General features: G+C 39.5%; 1 protein-coding gene across 3 annotated transcripts in view; it reads left to right on the top strand.

Annotated features, from left to right (window-relative positions):
* The window catches only part of LOC150087056 (uncharacterized), a 599010-nt gene that overhangs the window by 478888 nt on the left and 93903 nt on the right, over positions 1-26219 (top strand). For all 3 annotated transcript variants that reach the window (XM_090372920.1, XM_090372918.1, XM_090372919.1), the window contains one exon: positions 9630-9679. In XM_090372920.1, the coding sequence (XP_090229046.1) occupies positions 9630-9679 (50 nt within the window). The remainder of the gene's footprint in view (positions 1-9629; positions 9680-26219) is intronic.

Genomic DNA, 26219 nt, shown 5'->3' with positions numbered 1-26219 from the left:
ACTTGGACATTAAGCCTGATATGCCATCATCAATATCATTGATAAATACAGAAAACAACAATGGACCCAACACTCAACCCTAGGAAACTTCACTAATAACATTAGTCCAGGAAGAGCAGTGTCCATTGATTACCACTCTGTCTTCTCCCTATCAACCATCCCTTTATCCATAGCAGCAATTTGCCTCCAATGCCATGCTGCTCTAATTTGAGCAGCAGTCTTTCATGTGCAACAGTATCAAAAGCCTTTCAAAGATCCAAATATATGATATCAAAATTATTCTTTGCATCCAATTCCTTTGTGAATACATCATATTATTCAATTTTTTTGACTTCCCGTTAGCAAACCCATGCTGTGTCTGAGCTATAACTGAAGTCTTGTCTAGATGATCCTGCAATGCTTCTTTAACCAGTGCCTCCATTAATTTCCCTGGAACAGAAGTTAAACTAACAGGTCTGTAATTACCTGGTCTCCCTTTGAACCTCCTCCTTTGTGGATTGGGGTCACATTTGCTCATTTCCAGTCCATGGGTATCTCTTCTGAGTCCAAGGAAGCTCTCATAATTATGGCTAAGGGTTTGCTTACTTCCTTTGCTGCCTCCTTTAATATAACTAGATAGATTCCATCCATCCATCCATCCAGGTGCCTTTCTTATTTTTATCTTCAACAATTTCTCCTACAATTTACTCTTAGTTATTGCAAGATTATCTTGCTTACTTTCAGAGTTTAATACTCCTCTGGCATTCCTCTTCCTGAATAACTCCTCATGTGTGAATGTAGATGCAAAATATTTATTTAGTTTGTTAGCTACCTGAGTAGGATTATCAACAGTTGAACCATCAATATCAACTGGACCAGTCTGATTCATCACCTTCCTTCTAGAGTTTACATAAGTAAAGAACACTTTGCTGTTTTTCTTTGCATCCTTTGCAAAGATTTCTTGTAATCCTGCTTTGCCTGCCTAACCTCCTTTGTGACTTGGTTACAGACTAGCTTATATCTGTCATAGGCTTCTTTGTCACCTGTTAATTTATATGTGTATCCCATGCATTTTTTTTCTCTGTCACATGTCGCCAGGGGCAAAGGTTGATGACGTTGTAGAGCAGATATCATCTTTTAAGGGCACAAAAGGTGATATAGTTGTACACGTTGGCACTAATGATATTAATAGTATTAGACCAGCGGAATTACTTAACAAGTACAGGTCACTGTTGAAAAAAAGCCGTGAAGTAGGGTTGAATTTGAAAGTGTCTGCAATTCTGCCCAGACACGATAGGAGGGAGTATATGATGAGAGCCTTGTCGATCAATTCGGCCCTGGAAAGATTGTGCAAGGCTGAAGGGGTAGAATTTTTTTCAGTCTGGACTGTACTTGTTAACAGGAGAGATTGCTTCTACAGGGATGGGATACACTTAAATAGAAAGGGTGCAAGAATATTTGCTGATGCTATCGAGGCAGTGTTAGGTGGGTCGGAAAACTGCTAGCTTGGGGGGAGACAAAGACTAATGGATTAACAGTAGCCACTGGCAGAGGTGAAAGAGATTCTTGCACTGCTTCTATTGGAATGAGCAGAAGCCTGAAAAACAAGATGCAGGATATTTCAGAGACTGCTGGAAGTCATTGCGGTACAAGTAAACACATGGGTTGTGTTAGGGTAGCTAAGAATAGAAACAGGTGCATGTATACTTGCGTGTACACTAATGCTAGGAGTTTAGTAAATAAATTTGATGAATTTGAGGTATTACTCAAAACATCAAAGGCAGATATTGTTGGGATATCAGAGACGTGGTGTCACACAGATATAAGGAATGCAGAACTGGAATTTGGGGAGTACAACGTCTACAGAAAGGATAGACAGGATAGGAAGGGAGGAGGGGTTATGCTATTAGTTAAAAAACACATAAAATCCAAGGAAGTGAAGCCAGTTGACATCGCTGGACAGTGCAGTGTTGAGTCAGTTTGGTGTGACATAAGCATAGGTAAATCAAAATTGAGAGTAGGAGTGTGCTATAGGCCTAATGACTCTGATGAGTATAATAAGATACTGTACAGGGAAATAGAATGGGCCAGTAAATCAGAGAGTCTTATAATGGGGGATTTTAATTTCCCAGATATTGACTGGAATTTGTGGGTTGGTCACTCACACACTAGCAAGGCTTTTGTGGATTTATTGGATGATTGTTTTCTACACCAGCATGTTCGGGAGGCAACTAGAGGGAGTAATACTCTTGATCTGATTATCAGTAGTGATTCTTCATGCATTAGGAATCTGCAGATAAATGAACCACTGGGTGGCAGTGATCACAGTGTGCTGAAGTGGGATTTACTCAAGGAGGTAACTACCATCAGAGGTAAAGGGAAGGGTTTTTGCTTTCGTAAAGGCGACTATGATGGTCTGAGACAGTATTTAAATTCTATACAGTGGGACCAACTGAAGATGTTACCAACAGCAAATTCAAAATGGGAAGCATTCAAGGAACTAATCTTGGAAGCTACCAGGCTTTACATACCAACCAAGAAATATTGTTCAAGGTTCAGGCCTAAATGGTTGTCAGATGAACTAATGAGACATTTGGCAGAGAAGAAAAATGCATGGGATACATACAAATTAATGGGTGACGTGGAAGCCTATGATAGATATAAGTTGGTCTGTAACCAAGTCACAAAGGAGATTAGGCAGGCAAAGGCAGATTATGAGAAATCCTTGGCAAAGGATGCAAAGAAAAACAGAAAAGAGTTCTTTACCTATTTAAACTCAAGAAGGAAAGGGATGAATCAGATTGGTCCACTGGATGTTGATGGTTCAACAGTTGAGGATCCAGCTCAGGTGGCTGACAATCTAAACGAGTATTTTGCATCTACATTCACACATGAGGAGTTATTCAGGAAAGGGAATGTCGTAGGTGAAGTAAACATTGGCAGTGAGCTAGATGATTTTCTAATAACTGAGAGGAAAGTGGAGGAGAAATTGTTGAGGATAAACATAAAAAAGGCACCCGGGGTGGATGGGATCTATCCAGTTATATTAAAGGAGGCAGCAAAGGAAGTAAGCAAACCCCTAGCCATAATTATGAGAGCTTCTTTGGACTCAGGGGAGGTACCCATGGACTGGAGATGTGCAAATGTAACCCCAATTCACAAAGGAGGATCAAAGGCTGACACAAGTAATTATAGACCTGTTAGTTTAACTTCGGTTCCAGGAAAATTAATGGAGGCACTGGTTAAAGAAGCACTGCAGGATCATCTTGACAAGAATTCAGTTATAGCTCAGACACAGCATGGGTTTGTTAAGGGCAGGTCTTGTCTGACCAATTTGATTGGATACTATGATGTAGTCACAAAAGAACTGGATGCAGGGAATAACTTGGATATTATATATTTGGATCTTAGAAAGGCTTTTGATACTGTTGCGCATGGAAGACTGCTGCACAAATTGGAGAAGTGTGGCATTCGAGGCAAATTGCTGCTATGGATAAAGGGATGGTTGAGTGGCAGAAGACAGAGAGTGGTAATCAATGGACACTGCTCGACGTGGACTAATGTTATTAGTGGAGTTCCTCAGGGTTCAGTGTTGGGTCCATTGTTGTTTTCTGTATTTATAAATGATATTGATGATGGTGTATCAGGCTTAATGTCCAAGTTTGCAGACGATACAAAGGTTGGCAGGGTTGTTAAGGACACTACTGATACTATGCTGCTGCAACAGGATCTGGAAAGGTTGAGCAGATGGGCTGAGAGGTGGCAAATGAAGTTTAACATTGACAAATGTAAAGTACTACATATGGGAAACAGTAACCCCAGATCAACGTATCAACTCTGTGGTACTACGCTGACAGTGGTAGAGAATGAAAAGGACCTGGGGGTAATTGTGCAGGCAGATATGAAGTTCTCTGAGCAGTGCAGACGAGCTGCAAGAGTAGCTCATGGTGTCTTGTCAATGATATACAGGAATTTTTCTAGCAGGGACAGGGATGTGATTATTCCCTTGTATAAGGCATTGGTCAGGCCACACCTTGAGTACTGTATACAGGTCTGGAGGCCTCATTTCAAGAAGGATGTAGAGCTGCTGGAACGAGTACAGAGAAGGGCAACAAGATTAGTGAATGGAACAAAGGGTTGCTCTTACAAAGAAAGGCTTAAGTTTTGCAAATTACAGAGCCTGGAGACTAGGCATCGCCGAGGTGATCTGATAGAGGTGTATAAGGCTTTGAATGGCTTGAGCATGCTCAATGCCGATGGGATTCTTCCTCTTGCTCAGAATAATCACCTGAGAGGGCATAAATTCAAATTGAGGAAGGACGGATGTCGGATAGATGTGCGGAAATTCGCCTTTAGCCAGCGGGCAGTTGGTTTGTGGAATAGACTTCCATCGCTTGTTGTTGAAGTTGATAGCCTAAACAAATTTAAGGCTCAGCTGGACAGGTATTTTGAACGAATTGAGGGGTGAAATGGGAGTAGTGGTTGGTTTTTTTTTTTTTTTTTTTTATTGGCTGATGCTGAATAAGCTTGCTTTCTTGCATCATATGCCTCTACTAATGCTAATGCTAATGTCCAATTAGTTCATCTGACATCCATTTAGGCCTGAACCTTGAACAATATTTCTTAGTTGGTATGTAAAGCCTAGTAGCTTCCAAGATAAGTTCTTTGAATGCTTCCCATTTTGAGTTTGCTGTTGGTAACATCATCAGTTGGTCCCACTGTATAGAATTTAAATACTGTCTCAGACCATCGTAGTCACCTTTACGAAAACAATAACCCTTCCCTTTACCCCTGATGGTAGTTACCTCTTTGAGTAAATCCCACTTCAGCACACTGTGATGACTGCCACCTAGTGGTTCCTGTATCTGCAGATTCTTAATGCATGAAGAATCACCACTGATAATCAAATCAAGAGTATTGCTCCCTCTAGTTGCCTCCCGAACATGCTGATTTAGAAAACAATCATCCAATAAATCCACAAAAGCCTTGCTAGTGTGTGTGTGTGACCAACCCACAAATTCCATTCAATATCAGGGAAATTAAAAACCCCCATTATGAGACTCTCTGATTTACTGGCCCACTCTATTTCCCTGTAGACTTTCTTATTATACTCATTGAGTTTCTTATTATACTCATTATTATACATGTTCGAGAGGCAACCAGAGGGAGTAATATCAGCAGAGTAATATCACCCTTGATCTCATTATCAGCGATCATTATTCATGCATTAAGAATTTGCAGATAAAGGAACCACTAGGTGACAGTGATCACAGTGTACTGGTGTGGGATTTTCTTAAAGATGTAACTGTCATCAAGGGTAAAGGGAAGTGTTTTGGTTTCGTAAAGGTGACTACAGTGGTCTCATACAGTTTTTCATTTCTGTACAGTGGGATCAACTGATGGTGTTACCAACGGTGAATTCTAAATGGAAAGCCTTCAGGGACGTAATCTTAGGGGCTACTAGGCTTTTCATAACAGCTACAAAATACTGTTCAAGGTTCTGGCCTAAATGTATGTCGGATGAATTAATGAGGCTCGTGGCAGAAAAGAAAAATGCATGGGTTGCATATAAAATCAGCAAAGAATTCTTTACTTCAGTAAACCCTAGAAGGAGGGGGTTGAAACAGATTGGTCCACTTGATATCAATGGTTTGATTGTAGATGATCATTCTCAGATAGCTGCCGAACTAAATGAGTAATTTTCATCTACATTTACACATGAGGAGTTATTTAAGTTAGGGAATGCCAGAAGTTCATCAAACTCTAACAGGGATCTAAGTGATTTTGTAATAATTGAGAGCAAAATGGAGGAGAAATTGTTTAAGTTAAACATAAAAAAGCACCCTGTGCAAATTGAATCTATCCAGTTATAATGAAGGAGGCAGCAAGGGAAGTAAGCAAACCCTTAGCCATAATTATGAGAGCATCCTTAGAATCAGGGGAGGTCCCCATGGACTGGAGATGTACAAACGTATCCCCATTTCACAAAGGAGGTTCAAACAGTGACACAAATAATTATAGACCTGTTAGTTTAACATCTGTTCCAGGTAAGATAATGGAGTCACTGGTTAAAGAAGTATTGCAGGATCATCTAGAGAAGGCTGCAGTAATAGTTCAGACACAGCATGGGTTTGTTAAGGGTTTATTGGTCTTGTCTGACCAATTTGATTGGATACGATGATGTGGTCACAAAGGAACTGGAGGCAAAAAATAATTTTGATATCATATACTTGGATTTCAGGAGAGCTTTTGATACTATTGCACATGGAAGATTGATGTACAAATTGGAGTGGTATGGCATTATGTGCAAGTTCTGCAATAGATAAAGGGATGGTTCAGTGGGAGACGGTGGAGAGTGTTAATAAATGGACACTGCTATACATGGAATAATGTTATTAGTGGAGTCCCGCAGGGTTCGGTGCTGGGCCCATTATTGTTTTGTGTATTTATCAATGAAAGTGTATCAAGCTTAATGTCCAAGTTTGCAGATGATACAAAGGTTGGCAGGGTTTTTAATGACAGTGAAGACAGTATGCCACTGCAACCGGATCTAGAAAAGTTAGACAGATGGGCTGAGAAGTGGCAACTGTAGTTTAACATTTACAAATGCAAAGTACTCCATATGGATAGCAGTAACCCAAGAGAAATGTACCAACTGTGTGGTACTACACTCAGGGAGGTGGAGAATGAAAAAGACCTGGGGGTAATTGTGCAGTCAGATATGAAGTTCTCTGAGCAGTGCTGAGAGGCTACATGAGCAGGTCATGGAAGTTTGTCAATGATATATAGGAATTTTGCTAGCAGAGACAAGGAGGTGATTATCCCTTTGTACGAGGGTAATTCAAAAAATAAGTTATACTTGACCATTGTAGCCCAAGAGACATTTATTGCAGTATTTAGCATTATGCAATAGAAAGCACATACCTAGCACTACTTTGCTACATAGTTACCGAGTTCGTCCAAACACTTCTTGGAACGTGTGACTAAGAGTTCGATTCCCTGTTGATAGAAATCCACTCTTTGGTCATTAAGCCACTGTCGAATTGCTGTTTGGACCTGCTCATCGTTTGCAAATCATTGTGTCCCTAGATGTTCTTTCAGCTTGCCTAAGATGTGGTCGTCACAAAGTTAAAGATCGGGACTGTTCGGCAGATGTTGCCATACCTCCCATCCAAAACTTTGGAGAAGTGTTGTGTTGTACATGCATTGTGTGGTGTTGTCCTGAATGTGAACAACACCTTTGCTTAACTTTCCAGGCCTCTTGTTTTTCATGGCTGTTCTCAAAGACTGTAATGTTTGGCAGTTTGAGGCAGCATTAATTGTTATGCCTTTTGCCCTAAATTCCGTGTAAACTACTCCTTCACAGTCGAAAAACACAGTGGCCATAACCTCTCCTGCTGATGGTGGAACTGAATTTCTTCTGCACAGGCAATGTTGTGTATGTATGTATCTCCATTCCATAGATGCTCTCTTCGTTTCTGGGGTGAAATGGTGCACCCACCTTTCATTGCCAGTGGTGATGCAGCATAAGAAGTCATGGCCTTCCACAGAATAGCATTGAAGGAAGGCTAGAGAAAGTGAGAAACATTGACCTTTGTGTTCGTCTGTTAGTGAATGATGAACCCATCTTGCACACAATTTTCGATAGTTAAGATGTTCACGGATGATGGCATGATCTGCCTATCGAAATATCCAACTCATTTGCCATTTCTGCAACTGTCAGTCTTTGATTATTATTGCGAATCATTTCATCAACCTGCATCACGTTGTCTGAAGTGGTCAACGTTGATTGCCTTCCTTTTTGATCAGCATCCTTCAGTTCTGTGCGACCACTTTCAAACTGGTGGACACAACATTGCATTTTCCCCATACATCGCCGTTATTTCACGATGAATCTTGGAACAATTCAGACGTTTCGCCCACAAAAATCATACTGTTTTGCGTACCTTGAACTTGGAGTAACATTCTAGCTGCCATGCCATTATGAATGCTTGCTCCTACACAACTGTTACTGCTATGTAAATGAAACTCACCTACCAGGGGTGCACGATATGAACTCCATTCTGTGCAGGCACCACATTTGTTGTACAATTATACCAAGTGATGGCAGCAGGTGTAACTTATTTTTTGAATGCCCCTTGTATAAGGCAATGGTCAAGCCACACCTTGAGTACTGTATACAGGTCTGGAGGCCTCATTTTAAGGAGGATGTAGAGTTGCTAGAACAAGTACAGAGAAGGGCAACAAGATTGGTGAGAGGAACAAAGGGGTGCACTTACGAAGAAAGGCTTAAGTTCTGCAAGTTGCAGCATCTGGAGAAGAGGCACCTGCAAGGTGATATGCTCAAGATATATAAGGCCTTGAATGGTTTGAGCATGCTCAATGCTGATGGGATTCTTCCTCTTGCTCGTATTAAGAACCTGAGGGGGTAGATTCAAATTGAGGAAAGACAGTTGTAGAATAGATGTGCGGAAGTTTGCCTTTTACGAGCAGATAGTTGATTGCTGGAACAGACTTCCATCTGTTGTTTGTGGAAGTTGATAGCTTAAATAAATTTAATGCTGTGAACTAGACACACATTTGGGTGAAATGGGAAGGGTTTTTTTTTTTTTTTTTTTTTTTGGCTGATGCTATATAAGCTTGCTTTCTTCCATCATATGTCTCAACTAATGCTAATACTAATATTGGGATCACGGGTAAGATCGAGCTACACAAGAGGAGGCAGGAGTAGAGATTTGGTGCATGACTGCTCCTGTTTCCTATTTTATTAAATGAGTTTATGAAGGGATAAAGGATGTGTTGTCAAAATTTGCACCCGTTTTCAGTCAGCCACTGAAAACAGGTGCAAATTTTGACAATGGCAAAACAATCATATGCCACTCCAATGCCCACTGTAAGCGTGTTTTCATGTGATGGGTAATCAGCAGGAATACTGAAGGAGGCCATTGACTGTGATAGCACAGTGTGCTAGTGTCCAGTACATGGAATGGGTATTGCAACCCGCCTGTTTATTGTGTAGTCAGTTGCTCTACTGTTGTTTTCTGTTTTGCTGGACAAATATTCAATCCCTCATCATTTTGATTAACAGCACTTGCTTGATACCCACAAGAAGTATGGATGTATTGGAACACTGGAGAAACGCAACTGTGTCTTTCAAGATACTTTTCCCCTGCTAATCTGGCCTAATGATCATCCCCAGTTGGAACTTGGTTGGGTTACACCTCAGATCCATTCATTGTATGCAACACCAATCTACCAAATGCTGTAGTGTCTGGCTCTGTCCTTACATACAAACTCTCGTAACCTATTGCGTGTCATGATCTGTAAGCTTATCTATCTTGTTTGTCAAAAGTTAAATTTGTAAGTTCCCATTCATTTTTTGAATTCAAAAATAACATGGAAACACAAGTACTTTTAAATAACTACTGATCATCTGAACAGATAATAAGTTACAGTCTTTGTGGCATGCTGTATTGCTGGACACGTGACTGTACCATAGTATAATCATAGGAAGGTGAGTTTGTGGTTGTTTTTAGTGATAAAATAAAATTTTGGTAAATTTAAAGGTTTCAGTTTTCCAGCTATATATTTTGTCTGATTAAATCAGTATAATGATTGTATAGAAAATTTAAAGTTTTTATTTTTTCCAGGGTAAGCAGGGAGTAAACAGGGTAGCACTTCCAATATCCAAAACAGCATTGTAAGTCATTTTTATATGTTTGCTTTTTTTTTTTTTTTTTTTTTTTTTGATGAGTGATGTACACTGAGTGGACAGAAATCATGGGATACCTACCTAGTAACTGGTAGGCCCACCTTTTGCCCAGATAAGGGAGTCACACGGTGAGTCATTCAGTCCACTAGTTCATGAAAGCGTTCCACAGGTATTTCCATCCGTGCTTGCTGCACTGCTGTCCATAATTCCGTCGCATTCTTGGGTGGAGGATCCAAAGCTCGAACGGACTTTTCCATACCATTCCAAAAATGGGTTCGTGTCCTGTGAGCAGTGAAGCGGTTCCATGGTGGTAATATCTGCGGAATGCTCTCCAAACCATGTTCTAGTTACCATTGCTCTGTGGGAAGATGCATTGCCCTGCTGGAAGAATCCATTGCCCTATGGGTGCACGATGACCATGAAGGGATGCAAATGGTCTGCAAGGATGAACACAACCAGGACAGTTCAGAGATGCATCTAGACATACCAGAGGTCCCAACGTGTGCCAGTTGAACATGCCCCAGACCATTAGCGACCATCCACCTGCCTGAACAGTTCCTTGTTGACATGATAGGTGCATTGCTTCGTGCGGTCTGCTCGAAATAACTGAATATGGGACTAATTGGACCAGGAGACCAGTCTCCAATCAACCAAGGTCCAGTGCTGATGTTCTTTTGCCCAGTTGAGGCTTAGAGTCCTGTGTCATGGTGTTAGCAATGGGACTTGGTGGGTCGGCGGCTCTTGTAACTTATTGTGTCTAATGATCTACTGATGATCTTAGTGGAGACATTTCTGGCACCTCCCTCATTGAAGTCAGCAGTGATTTGTGCCACTGTCTCTCTCCGGTTGGCAGAAACAATGCAAGACAGGCATCAGTGGCTACGTTCATCCACCACCTTTCTCAGCCGACAGCACTGTTCACGATGAGATGTTATTCCAGAAATGGTGTACTCTTGATACTGTCGAACGGGGATAGTGCAGTTTTTCTACCACATCTGTGATAGAGTGACCCATGCATCGGGTAACCACTATCATCCCTCTTTTAGAGTCGGTTAACTCATGATGTTTATCCTTACTGGCACCGAATTACCATCTGCGTGCAGTGATGCATTGTACCTGTCAAGCCTATCAGGTACAATGCCTGTCAAGCGGTGGGTTCGTCCACTAGCGAGAGGGGTGACAGCATCACATTGCCCAGGAACCAGGTATCCCATGAATTCTGTCCTTTTCAGTGTACATGTTTATTCAAAAATAGTAGGCAAAACAGAAGACAACTGGCGTGATATATCTTTTATTGTATTATTTGAAACTAATTTTATCAGTGATTGAGAAGATGTTTGATTCTTTTTTTTTATTATTCTTATTTTGTTCAATGCATAGAATGAGAACTGCGGTTTTGTATATTCAAAGCCACGTGCTGCTTCAGAGCATGGGTTCCTGAACTCCTAACCTATTATAACAGTAATTTTTTATTACCATTTAATCGGAATTATGTGATAATACATTAAGAATTAGGAAGAACCATGCTAATTCAAGTTTGCAAAATTATATGGAGAGTTACATTTAGAGGAAAATAAAACAGTTAATAAAGTGCCACGTTATCCAGAAACCAGGTATCCCATGAATTGTGTCCTTTTAGTGTATATGTTAATTGATAATTCTGCTTTAGTAAAATGCGCTTTAGTAAATCTAAATCTCATTTTAAACTAAGCTAGTTTCATTTGCATGGAGAAGTTCTAATACAGTATATTGTATGGCAGAAGGCAAGCTTCCACTTTAATGAAATGCTTAAATTTCACTTTAAACAACTTTTTTTTTTTTTTTTTTTTTTTTTCCAAGAATTATTTTGAACATGTCGCTAAATGTAAGATTGTTAACTTTCTATTATAATTTTTTCCCTTTAATTTTATGCACCAGTTTTCTCTGTGTTGTTATGCCATTTTGACTTCAATTTGTAATTTTCTCTAATCCCAGCATCATCTAGTTGATGTGGTCATACTGTTGTCACATACTACCATATGAGAATTATATTTGATTGGACTTTTGTTCCAGTTATTTTAACCTGGAATATAGTGCACAAAGTGTATAGTGTTTAGTATTTACATCACTAAACACTATACCTTGGTGTTTATACACCGGAGTATAGTATTTACGTCAGGGTCTTTGAGGACCCACATGAATTTTAGTGATTTCATGCTTGTGAACTATAGGAAAAATCCTGGATCATGAATGAATGCTACTAATAATTTTTAGTTTATTCCTGATGTAAACAAATGTGAGTTTCCCTCACTAAGATTTTCTTTGGAAAGTAGCTATATCACTTTCTGGATTTTTCCAGTATATAAGATAAAGTTTATGCAAGTGTGCACAATAGCTATAGTTCATCGCTCATCTAAGGGAATACATTTTCCTAAATGTTTAAATCATCAATAGACAGGATATAGATTATAATTGTTTCTTTGCACACAAAGGACAAAAAAAAAAAGATGTGCATATGCCTCACAATGAATTGTTTAGAAAACAAAATTATTATATATTCTTTCTTCAGTATGTATTGCATATACTAACAAAATTTAAAGCAAATTCATCTTTCAGCAGCTGCATTATAAATTGCAAAAACAGAAAACATCACTTTGTACACTGAATAAAAAAAGAAATTTGCTCTACTTTCATGGAATTGTTTTTCAAAAACTATACTGTTACAGTGTCTTTCCTCAGTAGCTATAGTTCGCACATTTCACATTTCCTCAATATAGCTCAGTGGTCAAGAGTGAGAGTGCCATAGTGTATGCATTTGAGTGGACTATAGTTCAAGGCCTCATGGCTGATAGATTTGATTAGCAGTTGTATTCATGTTGAAATAATTGTAAATTCCTTTGACCTGCTGGTAATGCCAGAGTATAAAACTTTTTTTTTTTTATGTGATCTTGTAACAAAATTTCAAGAAAAAAAAATCTATGTTAGTAGCTTCCTTATAAACTTCTGAAAAGTAATATCAAATCTTAAACCACATCTGTTGTTACCTTCTGCCCAAAATAAAAAAGCATGTGCTGCTTTTTTCTTTTGGGCAAAACTCAATGGATTGTGTTTTGAAAATTATATTGTTGTAAGATCTTGCTTTGATATATGTTTGACTTAATAACACAATTTCAGGGAAAATTTTCTGTTAGAAGCCGTGTTATAAACTGCCAAAAATTGGCATCTTATCAAAAATAAACTGGAATAAATATGATTTAAAAAAATAAATAAAATACTGCAATTATTAATAAGAAATTTTAGCTATTTGTGAAATAGATAGTATTACTAACCAGGCAAAAAAAAGGAAAAATGAAATATAAGAAATTTTCATAAGTGCTGCTACATTTTAAAATTGCACATGTACTAGTTCACTTTGACATTGCATGCATTCAAATGTAATGGTTCTTATACTTTATCTTGCAGGTTAACTTTGTAACCTTTATCATTTTTACTATTTGAAGCGAACATGGAAAACATTTTATCAAATTGAGTCAAAGTTCACTATTATAGCATTTATTTCCAACTTTAAGATGAGCCAGTTGTTAGTTGTTTACGTTTTTAATAATCAGAAAATCGCTCCTGATAAGTTGGCTTAATATAGAGGGTGTTCATAAAACATTTGAATGATAAGAAATATAGTAAAATTAAACCCAGGCAAGCCACAAGAGAAATGTTTATTAATATGATACAGGAATAAAAAAAGTTTTATCTAAATGGTTGGTACACTTCAGTACATGCACCCTTTGTTGCATATAGGACTTGCATTTATAGTTAACTTCTCTATTTCACTCCTGCTTTGAATGTTGTTCGGTGAGTATGGGCTTGGCAAACGGGTCCTGAGCTGGATATCATCATTCTTTTTTCTTGCTTTCTTGTTGATTCCCTTCTACTTCCGACTCTCTCTCTCTCTCAGGGTAACACGATTTTTTTTTTTTTTTTTTGTCTGGTGCAGCATAAGCCTCAGGCTTCCTTGCACCGTATGGCTAATAATAATAATAATAATGATGATAATGTCATCTGTTATTCTGGTTTGAAGTTTTGTAATGCACAAAACTTCTGTCCACCATCGCAGGTGAACAAAAGTTTTGCACATTGCAAAACTACAATTCACTGATGTGTGAAATTCCCAGTTCAGAACCTGCTGCACTGAGTGATGTATGGTTATATTTCCTATATCAGCTGAAACAAAAAATGTCCCAACATCTCAAGACAAGCAGCAGATTTCATGGTATTTTCAATGAAGAAAGAACCTATGATCACACTTATACATACACACAACCATACACATATATCCTGGTTGGACTCAATTTTATTAGAACTTCCACCTGTATTAATAGTACTACTGGTTTGTTATGTTTCTTATTTGTATAATAGTCATTAAGCTGGACTTTTGATTATGTTGCTTCCATTACCTTACAAAATTTTTCTAAATCATCTTCTCTTCTCTTCTCTTCTTTTCTTTTCTTCATCTTCTCTTCTTAGACGCCTCCGTAGCCAGGTGGGAAGGAGCAGCAGTGTGTAGCACATGCTTCTTGATTAGACCGGGGTTCGAGCCCATCACCACCAGATGCGGAAAGGTCAGGGAATGACCACCGCATATCCCGGAGCAATATGGCCTTAGTTGCTGATGCTCCTAAAAAAAACCAAAAATAACAAAATAACAATCTTCTCTTCTCTTCATCTTCTCTTCTCTTCTTCTCTTCATCTTTTCTCTTCTCTTCTTCTCTTCATCATCATTTCGTTTATTTTTCACTCTTATCTACCAGATAATAAATTTCTCCCAATATATTTGACTTCTTCAGCACTACAATATACAGTTGAACAGAGATAATACCATAACTGATTATTGCATTCACAACTTTATATGCATCATTTATTACTGTTTTATACTTGTTATTTTCATTTACGTTAGGTAGATCAGTTTAATTACTAAATTAAATCAAAAGTTATTACACTATATGGAATTGATTATATCTAACCAGAAGAAGACTCCTACATGTCTTAAGCTAAGGTTGCAGAGCACTGACTGCTATCCTGACCCAATATTCACCCCTAACAGTTTTTGTACTGTAGCCTGTTAGTAGGAAGCCTTCTCTATAACTACCAAATGAATGAAGACAAATGCTAATATGACATTGTTTAAAGGATTAATTAAAATAGATTGAAGACATCACTGTGATACAAAATTCATGTGAGCACAATGTAAGATGGAAAATTTGGTGATGAAATTTGTCGATATATACAGTCCAGCTGAAATCTCAAAAAATAAATGAAATATAAGAGTTCTTTATTATATTAAAAAGGGTACAGAGTACAGAGTATTTTTGGGTCTAACGGCACCAGGGATTTACCCCATCTCCACGTATGTTCTTTGTATCGAGGACAGTATACTGTCAAGGCCAGAGGTTTAAAAGTGTGTGGGTCATGTGTTGTGTAATATGTTGTGCCCCTTGTTCCTCAGGCTTGTTAGCCGCCAGACCCCAGATGGGACCTGTTGTTTACGTACTCCGCCACGTGGAGGCCAGCCAGGTGTTTCCTTAAAGTTTGCTCTGGCAGGTCCTACCACCTATTTTTCTGAGATTTCACTGGCTCAAAGACCTAAAAAAAATAAATAAATAAATAAAAAAAATAGATAAAATAAAAATTCTTCTTTTCTTTTCGGCACAGATGGTATATTATACACTGCTTAGAGGGTCTATAAGGGATAAGCACTGGAGGTGATAAGATTTCCTAATAGGTCGGGCATGAATTTTGGTGTTTTAAATTTGTACGTGTGGGGCATGCGCTTTGTAAGGCAGAAAGGGAGGGGAGGGAAGGTGGAAGACTGGGAGGTTGGAAATTGGAAGTAAGGGGTCGATAGGGAAGATGACCCCTGTTGAAATAGTGGGGCATGCCCATGCCCCACCAGAGGAGAAAGAATGGTGGCAGGACGGGAGGAGACAGCAGGCCCCCCCTGCTAGGGAAAGAGGAGTAAAAAGCAGGCTATACAGAGCCAGGACGCCATATGGCTGTATGGCATCATAAGATGGAATCTTCACCTTTGTGTTCGGGTCCTTCGGAGGTCCGAGTCCAAGTTGCAGTCTTCGTCTTTGCATTAGTCTGGTGGAGGTCTAAGTCCAGAAGTCAGGTCCAGTTCGTTACGTTCATGTGTTGTATCTACTTCAGGTGGTCACTAGTTCAGAGTTTCACATTCATCTCAGGTAGTTATGTCTGTGTTTTCATAGGTTAGTGATGATGTGGCAGGGATTTTTGTCTTTCAAAGAGTTTGTGGGCAAAGACAGTGAAAACCCGGTAATTATCTTCGTCTTGCAATATTATTTCTTCTCAGTTTCTTAGCAAGGAGTTGATGCATGTATATAGCTGACATCTGAGGTTCTCATAGTTGTCACAGTCATGGATAAGATGTTCCCAGGTTTTCTCCTGACCGCAGTTACAGCTCGGGTTGTCGGAGATTCCCAGCTCGTGGAGTTTCCCCTCTGAAGAAGTCATGTCCCGTAAGAAGGAAGGTGGTGTGCAAGCCAGCGGAAAACCAGGAAGGGGAAATAGGATATACCCTACTGACATCGGGTATAAATTTTTTGGTGACTTGCCTTTTTGTGGTAAGATTCCATCCATTTTGCCAGATAGATTGCAGATGTTCCATTAACCTCTTATTTTCTGAGGATTTGCTTTTCTGTGGATCTATTGTGTAGTCTAGATAAGTTGTGGTTCTTCCTTTTGAATGTTGGTGTAGCATCCCACAGCGCACAATCTCCAGGTCCAGGGGAAGGAAGCCCGCCAGGGCCTGGAGTGCATGGGAGCTCACTGTGCAGCAGGCTCTAGTTGTTGTCAATAGTATGGATCAGTGGATTGACTCCAGCTTTTTCTTGTTGACTGCTGTGTTTGCTTTCTGATACCAGGCGCCTGCACCATAGGCAAGGATAGAGATGAAGAGAGCTTTGTATAGAAGGGAGAGAGTCCTCTTCTTTAGTCCCCAGTCCCTCCTGGTTATTTTGGTTATCAGGGCCGAGAGCCTCCTTGTTTTCGTTCTGAGATAACAGAGATGAGATGTGAAGTTCAGGTTTTGGTCTAATATTATTCCTAAGTATTTTAGTTCCTGTTTGAGTTTCATGGTCATTCCATTTGTTTTGATTAGTGGAGGTCTACCAGGGTCAAGAGCACCCCCTGAGGAGTATTGAGTTTGTTTTTTCAGTTGAGATCGTTAGAAGATCCCTCTTGGCCCAATCCTGTAGAATGTGTGTGGCATGATTGCCTATGGCCTCCAGTTGAGCCCTGCTGTCTGCTTGAAGCATCATAATCAGATCATCAGCGTATGCCTGTGTAATGACATTTGGAATATCCAGATTTAAAAACTCATCAAGCACCAGATTCCACAGGAGTGGCCCCAGGACGGATCCCTGCGGGCAGCCCCTATAAACCGGTGGATACAGAGGTAAAGAGAGTGCTGACAGTGATTCTTCGGTTTTCCAGGTAAGATTTCATGCAGCGAAATAGATTTGATGGGATTTGAGCCCGTCGAAGCCTGGCCAGATCTTCCTCGATGATCCTCTCGAGGGCATCAGTGGTGGAGCATCCCGTTCTGAAACCAAATTGGTTTCTTGACATCAATTGAGCATTTTGGTAACGGTTTTCAATTCTGTGGTAGATGAGTCACTCAACGAGCTTGCTCGGCATTGACAGCAGAGCGATAGGCCTGTATGAGCCTGGCATGTCGTGGCGTTTAGTGGAGTTTTTCAGGATAAGTCTGACTCGGGCTGTCTTCCACAAAGTTGGAAAGAAACCCTCCATGAGGCATTGATTTGCTAGGTTTAATATAGTATCCGGTATAATTTCCACTCCCTTTTTTAGTATTTCCGGCTCTGTTTGATCTTTGCTGGGAGTTTTCCTGTTTTGCATTTTAGCTGTAGCTATGTTGAGTTCCTTTATCGTGAAAGCGGGCTCCACTGTCTGGGTGGAGTATTTATCATTCCCCATGTAGAGAGTTCTCTGTTCCTGCGTGTGTGGAATTATTGAAGGTAGGAGGATATGGTCCAATATATTATTAATGGAAGAGTGCCAGGATCTGGTGTATGTCCCTTGAGGTGTTAAGGTGACAGCAACAACTTCTCCCTTGGGGAATTTACTGGTGGTGACTTTATATACCACTCCCCAGGGGTCTGCATTTCCTATTGTGGATACAAGGTCTTCCCAGGAGCATCTTTTTCTTGTTTTAATTTGAGCTGTATATTGGTTCCTAACCTCCCGGTATTGCTGTCTGAGTATGTCAACCTCTGCTTGGGGCCAAGATCTGCATGCCCTTTGGAACCTTTTTCGGGCATTATTCACTCGCTGTCTTATTGCCTGGAGTTCCAGTGACCACCAGTGGACCACTTTGAGAACAGGCTTCTTTTTCCTGATGGCCATGTTTGCTGCCTCAGTTATGAGCTGCATTACTTTTTGTTGGTGTTAGTCTGGATTGAGATGTTTTGGGTCGAAATTCCTAGCCTTTTCCATCAGTGTCTGTTGGAATAAGTTCCAGTCTGCTTTTTGGATGGCATATCTTGGCGAGAGGAATCTAGATGGATACTGTGCTATGAGGGAGTGGTGGAGGTCAAAGGTTAGGACTCTGTGGTCCGATGTAGTCCAATATTCTTGTACCACCCAGGGGGAGAGATGCCCAACAATCAACCGAGTGGTGAGAGTTACATCTATATTTGCCTCCCATAGTGTGCTGGAGAAAGTTGACGGTTGATTAGGTCTGTTCAGAACTGCTAGATTAATGTTGGAGATGTAATCCTCTAGGCGCTGACAATTTCTTGCAACCCCCACGGTCTGGTCTTTCACTGTGCCAAGCAGGGGATCTACAGTTGGCATCCATTCCTACTATGAGTTTGGCATTCTGCATTTGTAGTTGGATATTTTGCATATATCTTGTGACGGGCAATATATAGAGGTGACATAAAATTCCCCTAACGGTGAGGCTATATGGGCACATGTGGTCCAGTTTGTACATAGGTCTGAGGTCTTGGTTACCATGAGGTCAGGATTCCGGACAGCGATGGCAGCCCATGGGTTGTCTCCATCGACTTGTACGATCTTGTAATGTAGGGGGTAGCCTTTTACTTCTTTGTTGTAGGGCTCCTGTAGCATTAGTATGTCATAATTTTCTTCCATGGCTTTTTTAGCCATTTGTATACGGTAACAGCCTTAGATCTCTGAGCATTGTGCTGTGCGAATTTAATCTTTGTTTGATTATAGTGATTCCTGTTATTCCCCATAGTCGATTCTGGTTTGTTACACACTCTTAGCCTTTATGTAGATTGGACACATATTATCCCATAGTGAGTGATCAAATGGTAGCTTCGTTTCTTTACAATTCACACAAATTGCAGGTTCTGCTTTACTGGAGCAGAATGCGAATTCATGTCCAGTGTCCTCACAGTGGTGTGGGCTGTGTGACCAAAGTGGTAGCACCTGTAGCATTTGGAACAGCCACGTGCTCGCAAAAACGGTGGCTGCCCCAGTTTATATAGATTCTTGATTGTTGGCTCAAAGATTTCCAGGCCGCTGCTGAGAGCTCTATGATCCAATTTAAGGCATTTCCGTTTCTGGATTTAGTTTTATGTTTGGGCATAATGTGTTGCCCTGATTCTTCCTTTTTGCAGTATATTTCCTCTGTTAATTCTTCTGGAGTTGTCTCTTTGTCTACATCAAATACAATGATGCTTGGCCCTTTCCGTCTAGGAGGCTCTGCTAGGAGTTCCAGCATTGAAAATTTGGGCTTGCTAATTATACCTTTTATGTCCTCCACAGGTTCAGTTTCAATTAACGCCCCTACGTTTCTTGTTTTCCGAATAGATCTAATCTTAGTACTTGAAGTCACCCTTCAGCTTTTCTGCTATTGTTTGTTTTACTTCTTCGCTGGTCTTGTGTGTTTCTGTAGAGGCTGGCTTTAGTACAACTAGGTGCTGTTTTGGTATGAGGGTTTTCCTCTGGGCTGTTGTGGTTCGGTTTGTAATGATGCTTTCATTTGCCTTGTTTAGGTTGGTCCTCAGTGCTTGGGGGCAGGTAGGGATGCACTGTAGCATTTCCTTTGCCCTACTGTTTTGATAGACTTGAAGTTTGGTTAAAGCAACCTCTTTTTCCAAGTTGGTCTGGACTAGGATTGTCTCCATTTTCATCCATAATACCACTATTTCCCCCCGGAATGCAGTCGTAATCCTGTTATGTTGATCTTTAAATAGGCTTTCTAGGGTAGTCCTTAGAATAAGAGACTGCTCCAGTGCAGTGCCTTCAAGCAGTCTGGGGTCCAGTGAGGTTTCTTGTTGGCAGATAGTCTGCTCCGTTTGGTCTTTGTTCTCGCTTTTGGAGCGGGTTTTCATCTCCGATCTGGGAGCTGTGGATTGCTTGCCCTTTCTCTTCGCTGTGGATGCTGTTAGAGTACTGTCCAAATCTTCATTATTCTCTATAAGTATTGGGTCATCGTTATTTATAGCCTTTTTCAGAGGCATACTTGGATTTTTCGATTTTACGGCCAGGTCCAGATTATTGGGATTGTTTTGGGTTATCGGTTCCATATTTTCCCTGGATGAACAGTTCTGAAGGGCAGCTACTGAATTGCTTAGCTGCAGGAGTGCAGTGCTTAGTTCAGATTCTGTTTTATGCTTGTTGACCCAGAGCTTGCCGGGTGTGGGGGGGGGAGTCTCAACCCTAATTACCAAAATACCTGGATGTTGTGCTTAGTTTATTATTCATTCTGGGAGGATAGCACTGTACACATTATTATATATATTCTCAATTAAAAAGAGGCTAATTGAATATTAGAGCAGAGAAAGAATAGTACTGGTTGGAGGTTTAAATTAGTATTGCAAGGAAGCCATAAACTTTTGCTGCACCAGCCAAAAAAAAAATAAAAAATTTCTATTTTATAAATACTTGAATTTATTTTTTTTTTTAATGAAAACTCCAAACACGAGAGGTATTAGATGCTATAGTACTTAGTACCGTGCTTGGGTTGGAGGTTGGGAAGATGAAAGAAGATATTTGTTGGCATTAAACTTGAACTTCTGTAGACTGTAATTTTCAGGTAATACGTATGAAGGAAGGTTGTTCCAGAAAATGGCAGTTGAATGAATAAACGAGAAAGATGAAAGGTTGGTTCTGTGAGTTTGAAGTTGGACAGTAAATGGATGTTGGTTGGTGGCAGCACATGTTCGGACTGTTTTGAAAGAGAGAGAGAGAGAAAGAGCGGGAATTATAGAAGCCAATTCAGAAGAACAGTGCCCATGGAAGTATCTGTAGAAAAGGCATGCTGCTGCAGCAACAGTACGTCTATGAGACAGCGAGTGGAGATACTCTGTTACAGATGAGTCATTAATTAACCTAATTATGCTGTTCTGAATGGAATCTCGAAACCTGAGAGAGACAGTGTACTTCGTTGGCTGGATCCTGTCCATCATATGGCTCTCCGTACCGCTATTGGAGCATATCGAACATCTCCAGTCCAGAGCTTATGCGTCGAAGCAAACGAACCGCCGTTATCGCTTCGACGTAAGCAGTTGTCTGTAAACTACGCTCTAAAACTGAAATCCCTGCCAGACCATCCTATGTGGCTATCCGTTTTTGAGCCATGATGGGAAAATTTGTACAACACCCGTAAGACTGCCAATCATCCTTTTGGTATTCGTCTCCAAGAGCTACTCAAAGAACTTAATATCAAGGTAGACAAGGTTGATCAAACACCTAAGCAACCCCTTCCACCCTGGCATGCTCATGTTCCGGCATGTGACTTGTCCCTTAGAAATTGGGGAAAGTCGGACACTCCATCGTCTGTCTACCTGCAGCTTTGCTCAGCACACTTAGCTGAACATTCTGACTTCGCGCCAGTTTACACAGACGGCTCGAAGTCGGAATCATATGTGAGATCTGCTGCTGTCTTTACAGACAGCACTACATCGGAGCAGATTCCCTCTGAATGCAGCATATTTACTGCAGAAGTGCAAGCTATAGAGTTAGCCTTGGATCACATTAGTGAATGCCAATACCAACAGTTCATTTTATATTCCGACTCTCTCAGCGTGTTACAGGCTTTAATAACTGTGAGATATAATTCTCATCCAGTTCTGTCAAGCATTCAGTAGAAGATTCACTTTCTCCATGAACGTGAATATGATATCCGCTTCTGCTGGATTCCCAGCCACATTGGGATTAGGGGAAATGATTTGGCTGACACCGCAGCCAAGTCAGCAATCCCCAATAATAATCACTGCCTGTCAGTCCCCTATACAGACTACAGGCAAATAATACAGCAGAAGATACACTCCCAATGGCAGGATTTGTGGAATAGACAGGCTGGGAATAAATTATATTGTATAAAGCCTGTAATTGAACTGCGGCAGTCTAGTCTAGTCTGCGCAAGAATCGTAAGGAGGAAGTTGTTCTTGCCCGGACCTGCATAGGACATACTCATTTGACACATTCGTTTTTGCTGAGGGCTGATGACCCTCCTATGTGTGAGTCCTGTGGCTCAATTTTAACTATTAGACACATTTTAATTGATTGTCCAGATTTTAGCAATATCCGTTTTACCGCTTTTAATCATCTGGCTGAGCCGTATACACTCAGTCAGATTTTATCCGACAATGACCATGTGTCTGCCGTTTTTAGATTTTTAAAATCAATAAACATTTTTGCTCATATATAAAATTCACATTTTTCTTTTATACCTTTTATACATTTGTTATACCTTTTGACATAGTGACCTAACCAATTAGGTCACTGAAAGTTTAAAATTTTTTTTATATATGACCTGGTCTTGGCGCATTATAGCCTTAGTAGCTAATGCACCAATAAAATCAAAACCAAACCAAACCATGGTAAGGCGGATTTGCGATTTGTACAGAGTGAACAACTGTTTGGAAGAAAAGTAACACCGAGAGCGAAAGAGAAAACCAAGTTTTTTAGATTCAGAGGAAACAATATTTGTAATGTGTTTGTGCCAAAAGAAATTAGAAGTCAGGGTAATCCCCAAAAGAGATATATCATTTTGCCTAGAAATTGGAGTGTCACCAAAGATAAGCATAGGAGCAGAAGAATCCTTTTTACGAGATATAAGACAAGACTGAGTATTAGAAGGATTGAAATCAACTAAGTTATCTTTGCCCCACTGGAGAATTACCTATAGATTGGTATTTAACGAGTTAGAAGTGGTTATTCGAGAAGTTTAAGTTGATTGAGCATGGCAAGGTTTCTCAAAATGGAAAGTGGAATGCAATGTGCTATCATTGGCAAAACTGTGGATAGGATTTCCAGTCAATGAAAGAAGGTCATTAATATACAAGAGAAAAGAGTGGGCGAAGGAACTGAACCTTGGGGGATACCAGCATTAGTGGAGAAGTTAGAAGACAGAGAGCCATCTATCATCACCTTTAGTGAGCGGTCAGAGAGAAAACTGGTTAACCCCTTACAAAAAACAGTTGGCAAACCTTAAGATGGAAGCTTGTTTAGAAGACCTTTATGCCAAACACGATCGAAAGCCTTTGAGATGTCAATAGCAACTGCTTGTGTTTCACTGAACTTTTTCGTTGAATTTGTCCATAAATGGGTAATATAAGCCAGAATATCACTAATGGATCGACGGAATCCATACTGGCGATCATTGATCAGACGGAAGGTTCTAGGTAGTTTAAGAGTTGGCAGTTAATTGATTTCTTCATTACTTTAGAAAGAGTAGAAGTAATTGCAATGGGATGATAATTGGATGGGAAGGATTTGTCACCATTTTTAGGAACTGGTTGGATATGAGCAAATTTCCAAGCAGAAGGAAAAACACCTTTGGAATAAGAAAGTGGAAAAAGGTGGCAAAACGAACAGGAGTAAGTTCAGCAGCACAGGTTTTGAGAACAAGTGGAGAAATACCATCAGGACCTGGAGCTTTCTTTGCATCAAGATTCGTCAAAATTGTTCTGACATCCTTTTGACAGAAGACCACAGCAGGCATTGAATGGAGCATCATGGGAATGGTGGGAGGTGTTTTTATCGAGATCATTAATAGAAAAATGGGATGGTAGCGGGTCAGTTTTATCCTTGGCTGAAGTCACAACAGAACCATCTGGTTTTGTCAGAGTTGGAATCAGAGATGAGCAAAAGTTGCAGCCAATTGCTTTGGCAAGAGACCAGAATGCTCGGCTACCATTAGGGCAAATAGCAAGTTTTCATCTCTTAACCTGTTAAAAGTTTGGACTGATTAATAGCTGCTTTACAATTGTTGCGAGCTTTGGTGTAAGCAGAAAATGAAACTGAAGAATTGGAAACAAGCCAATTATGATATGCAACATTCTTCTCCTGAACAGCCTTAGCACATTTATTGGAAAACCAAGGTTTAGATAAAGGATGAGATTTTAAAGTGGAGTTTGGGATAAAGGATTCCATTCCTACAAGAATAATTTCACTAACACGATCTGAGCAAAGGTTGACATCAGAAGTTTTGAAATGGTAATGCAACCAAGGAAAATAAGAAATGAAATCTCGCAGATCATTTTGCATTCTTGTAATGCCAAACAACTGGTGGTGAGCTATAGTGGGCTCGCGAGAGTCCATTGTTATTTTTTTTTTAAATTTGCGAGTTCATTGTTGAGACTATAATTTATTTTACAAATGAAATCCTGAATGCAATTATTGAATATCCAGAGCCCAAACTACAGTGGGGAGAGGGGGGGGGGTCCCATTCCCAGCATTTTAAAATTGCTTCATTTTTGATTTAATTAGTCGGACCTCTGTTTAACAAACTTCTTTATAGCGAATTTTTTTTATTCCCCCTTGGTAATTACATTTCAAATAGTTTCAGTTGAACAAAGAAAATTTCCATGTAACGAACGGATTAGGAGAGAACTTTGTATGCATTGTTCCCACCTCTGGCCTTTAGGCAATTTAGATAATTAGAAAGTGCGAATTAAGGGTGAACGGGATTACCATTTCACAATGTTAGTGGTGTCCATAAAACCTATGCAGTCACATACTGAGAAGTCGCGCTAGTCAATATGCTTTCCATAGTCATTCAGAGGATTAAGAAGATTCTGACAAGGATACTAGCCCCTGGTCAACCTATGTTGTGGTTCTCCTTTACTCGGACAAACGGGCATATGTTTTTCAGAGAAGTGAGTGATCCACACCTTCCAGTTAATTTCTCCTGTCTGTGTTTACATGGTCACAGTAACTGAATATGCATGTGATTTTGACATTTTGCACTTATTCAAAGAACTAGTGATAGTAGCAATGTAGAGGTGGGGGATTGAGGCAACTAAGAAACATAAACTTTACGAAGATGAAATGTTGGCAGATTTTGAAACTTTGTCGAGCCTTTTACAGTGTAGAAAATATTCTAAAATATAATGGCATATAGGCAATAATTAAAAAAAAAAAACTATATCACCAAACTCCAAAAAACTAGCACAAATTAAGGATGATTGCTAAAGAACTATGGGGAAACTATAAAGATCGGTTGTGTGTTCGGACCACGATGAGCAGCTTTTAGCTTGCGGACAGCAATTATGGGTTGGGGGAATTCCCGATTATTAAATTGACCTTTAAATTTGTAATTTCTTAACAATTTAGCAGTAATGATCGACATCCTGCAGGAGCTCTCTTACCTTTCAGAAGCTATGGTAAAAGCATATAAATTAATTATTCAAACTATCAGTGCTATTGCTAATTTGAAAAATTCTAAAGCTAAAATTGAGAGCATGTTGAAAGTGGAAAGAATTTGAAGGAATCAAAATCGAAAGTAAAAAAAGTACCTCGTGACAAGTTATTAAATGCATTGTGTTATCCTTAAATGATAAGTTATTAATGCAACAGGGCAATTTTAAATTAAATAAAGAAAATAACGATACCATTGAAAGAAATTTTAAACATATGCTACCCGAAATCGTGGAATGTGAAAGAACTTTCGTCTCGGTGGCGAGAGGGTGAAAACCGAATAAGAAATTTGTTTTCTGATAAAATATGAAATAAAAATTAATGATTTTAGAGATTTTGTCGAAGACAGTTTATCTTCAAAATCGAGTGAAATTACCTTTTCAATTAAGAAAGCCAGAAAATATCTTTGAAACCATTGCGATTAGCAGTGCGTGCTGAAGCTGAGTGAGCTTTCAGCGTAATGAATAATATTGTGACAATTAAACACATTGCAGATTATGATGACCATACCTCTTAACTCTTATCTAAATGGAAAACCATTGCTTCAATTTGATCTGGATTGTTACATCAAATCATTCCCCTGTAATCATCGTTCAGCTATTGAGCAAAGCAGATCGACAACAAATATTAATTTTATTAATTTATTAATAAAATTAATAAATTAAACTAATTTAATAATAAAGAAGTAAATTGGCAATTTTTAGAATAAATTTTTCTTGAATATTTGTGAAATATATTCCTGTGGTTTTTGTGTACTTTTTCTGGTGTTTGTTTTTTATGTAATATTTGTTTTTATATTGTGGAATGTTTTGTGATAGTTTTTATGTTATTTGTG

Source organism: Mastigoproctus giganteus, chromosome 4 (assembly GCF_048544385.1).
Source record: "Mastigoproctus giganteus isolate SK-2022 chromosome 4, ASM4854438v1, whole genome shotgun sequence".
Classification (NCBI taxonomy): domain Eukaryota; kingdom Metazoa; phylum Arthropoda; class Arachnida; order Uropygi; family Thelyphonidae; genus Mastigoproctus; species Mastigoproctus giganteus.
The sequence above is the reverse complement of the archived record's forward strand: the minus strand, read 5'-3'. Positions and strand labels throughout refer to the sequence as shown.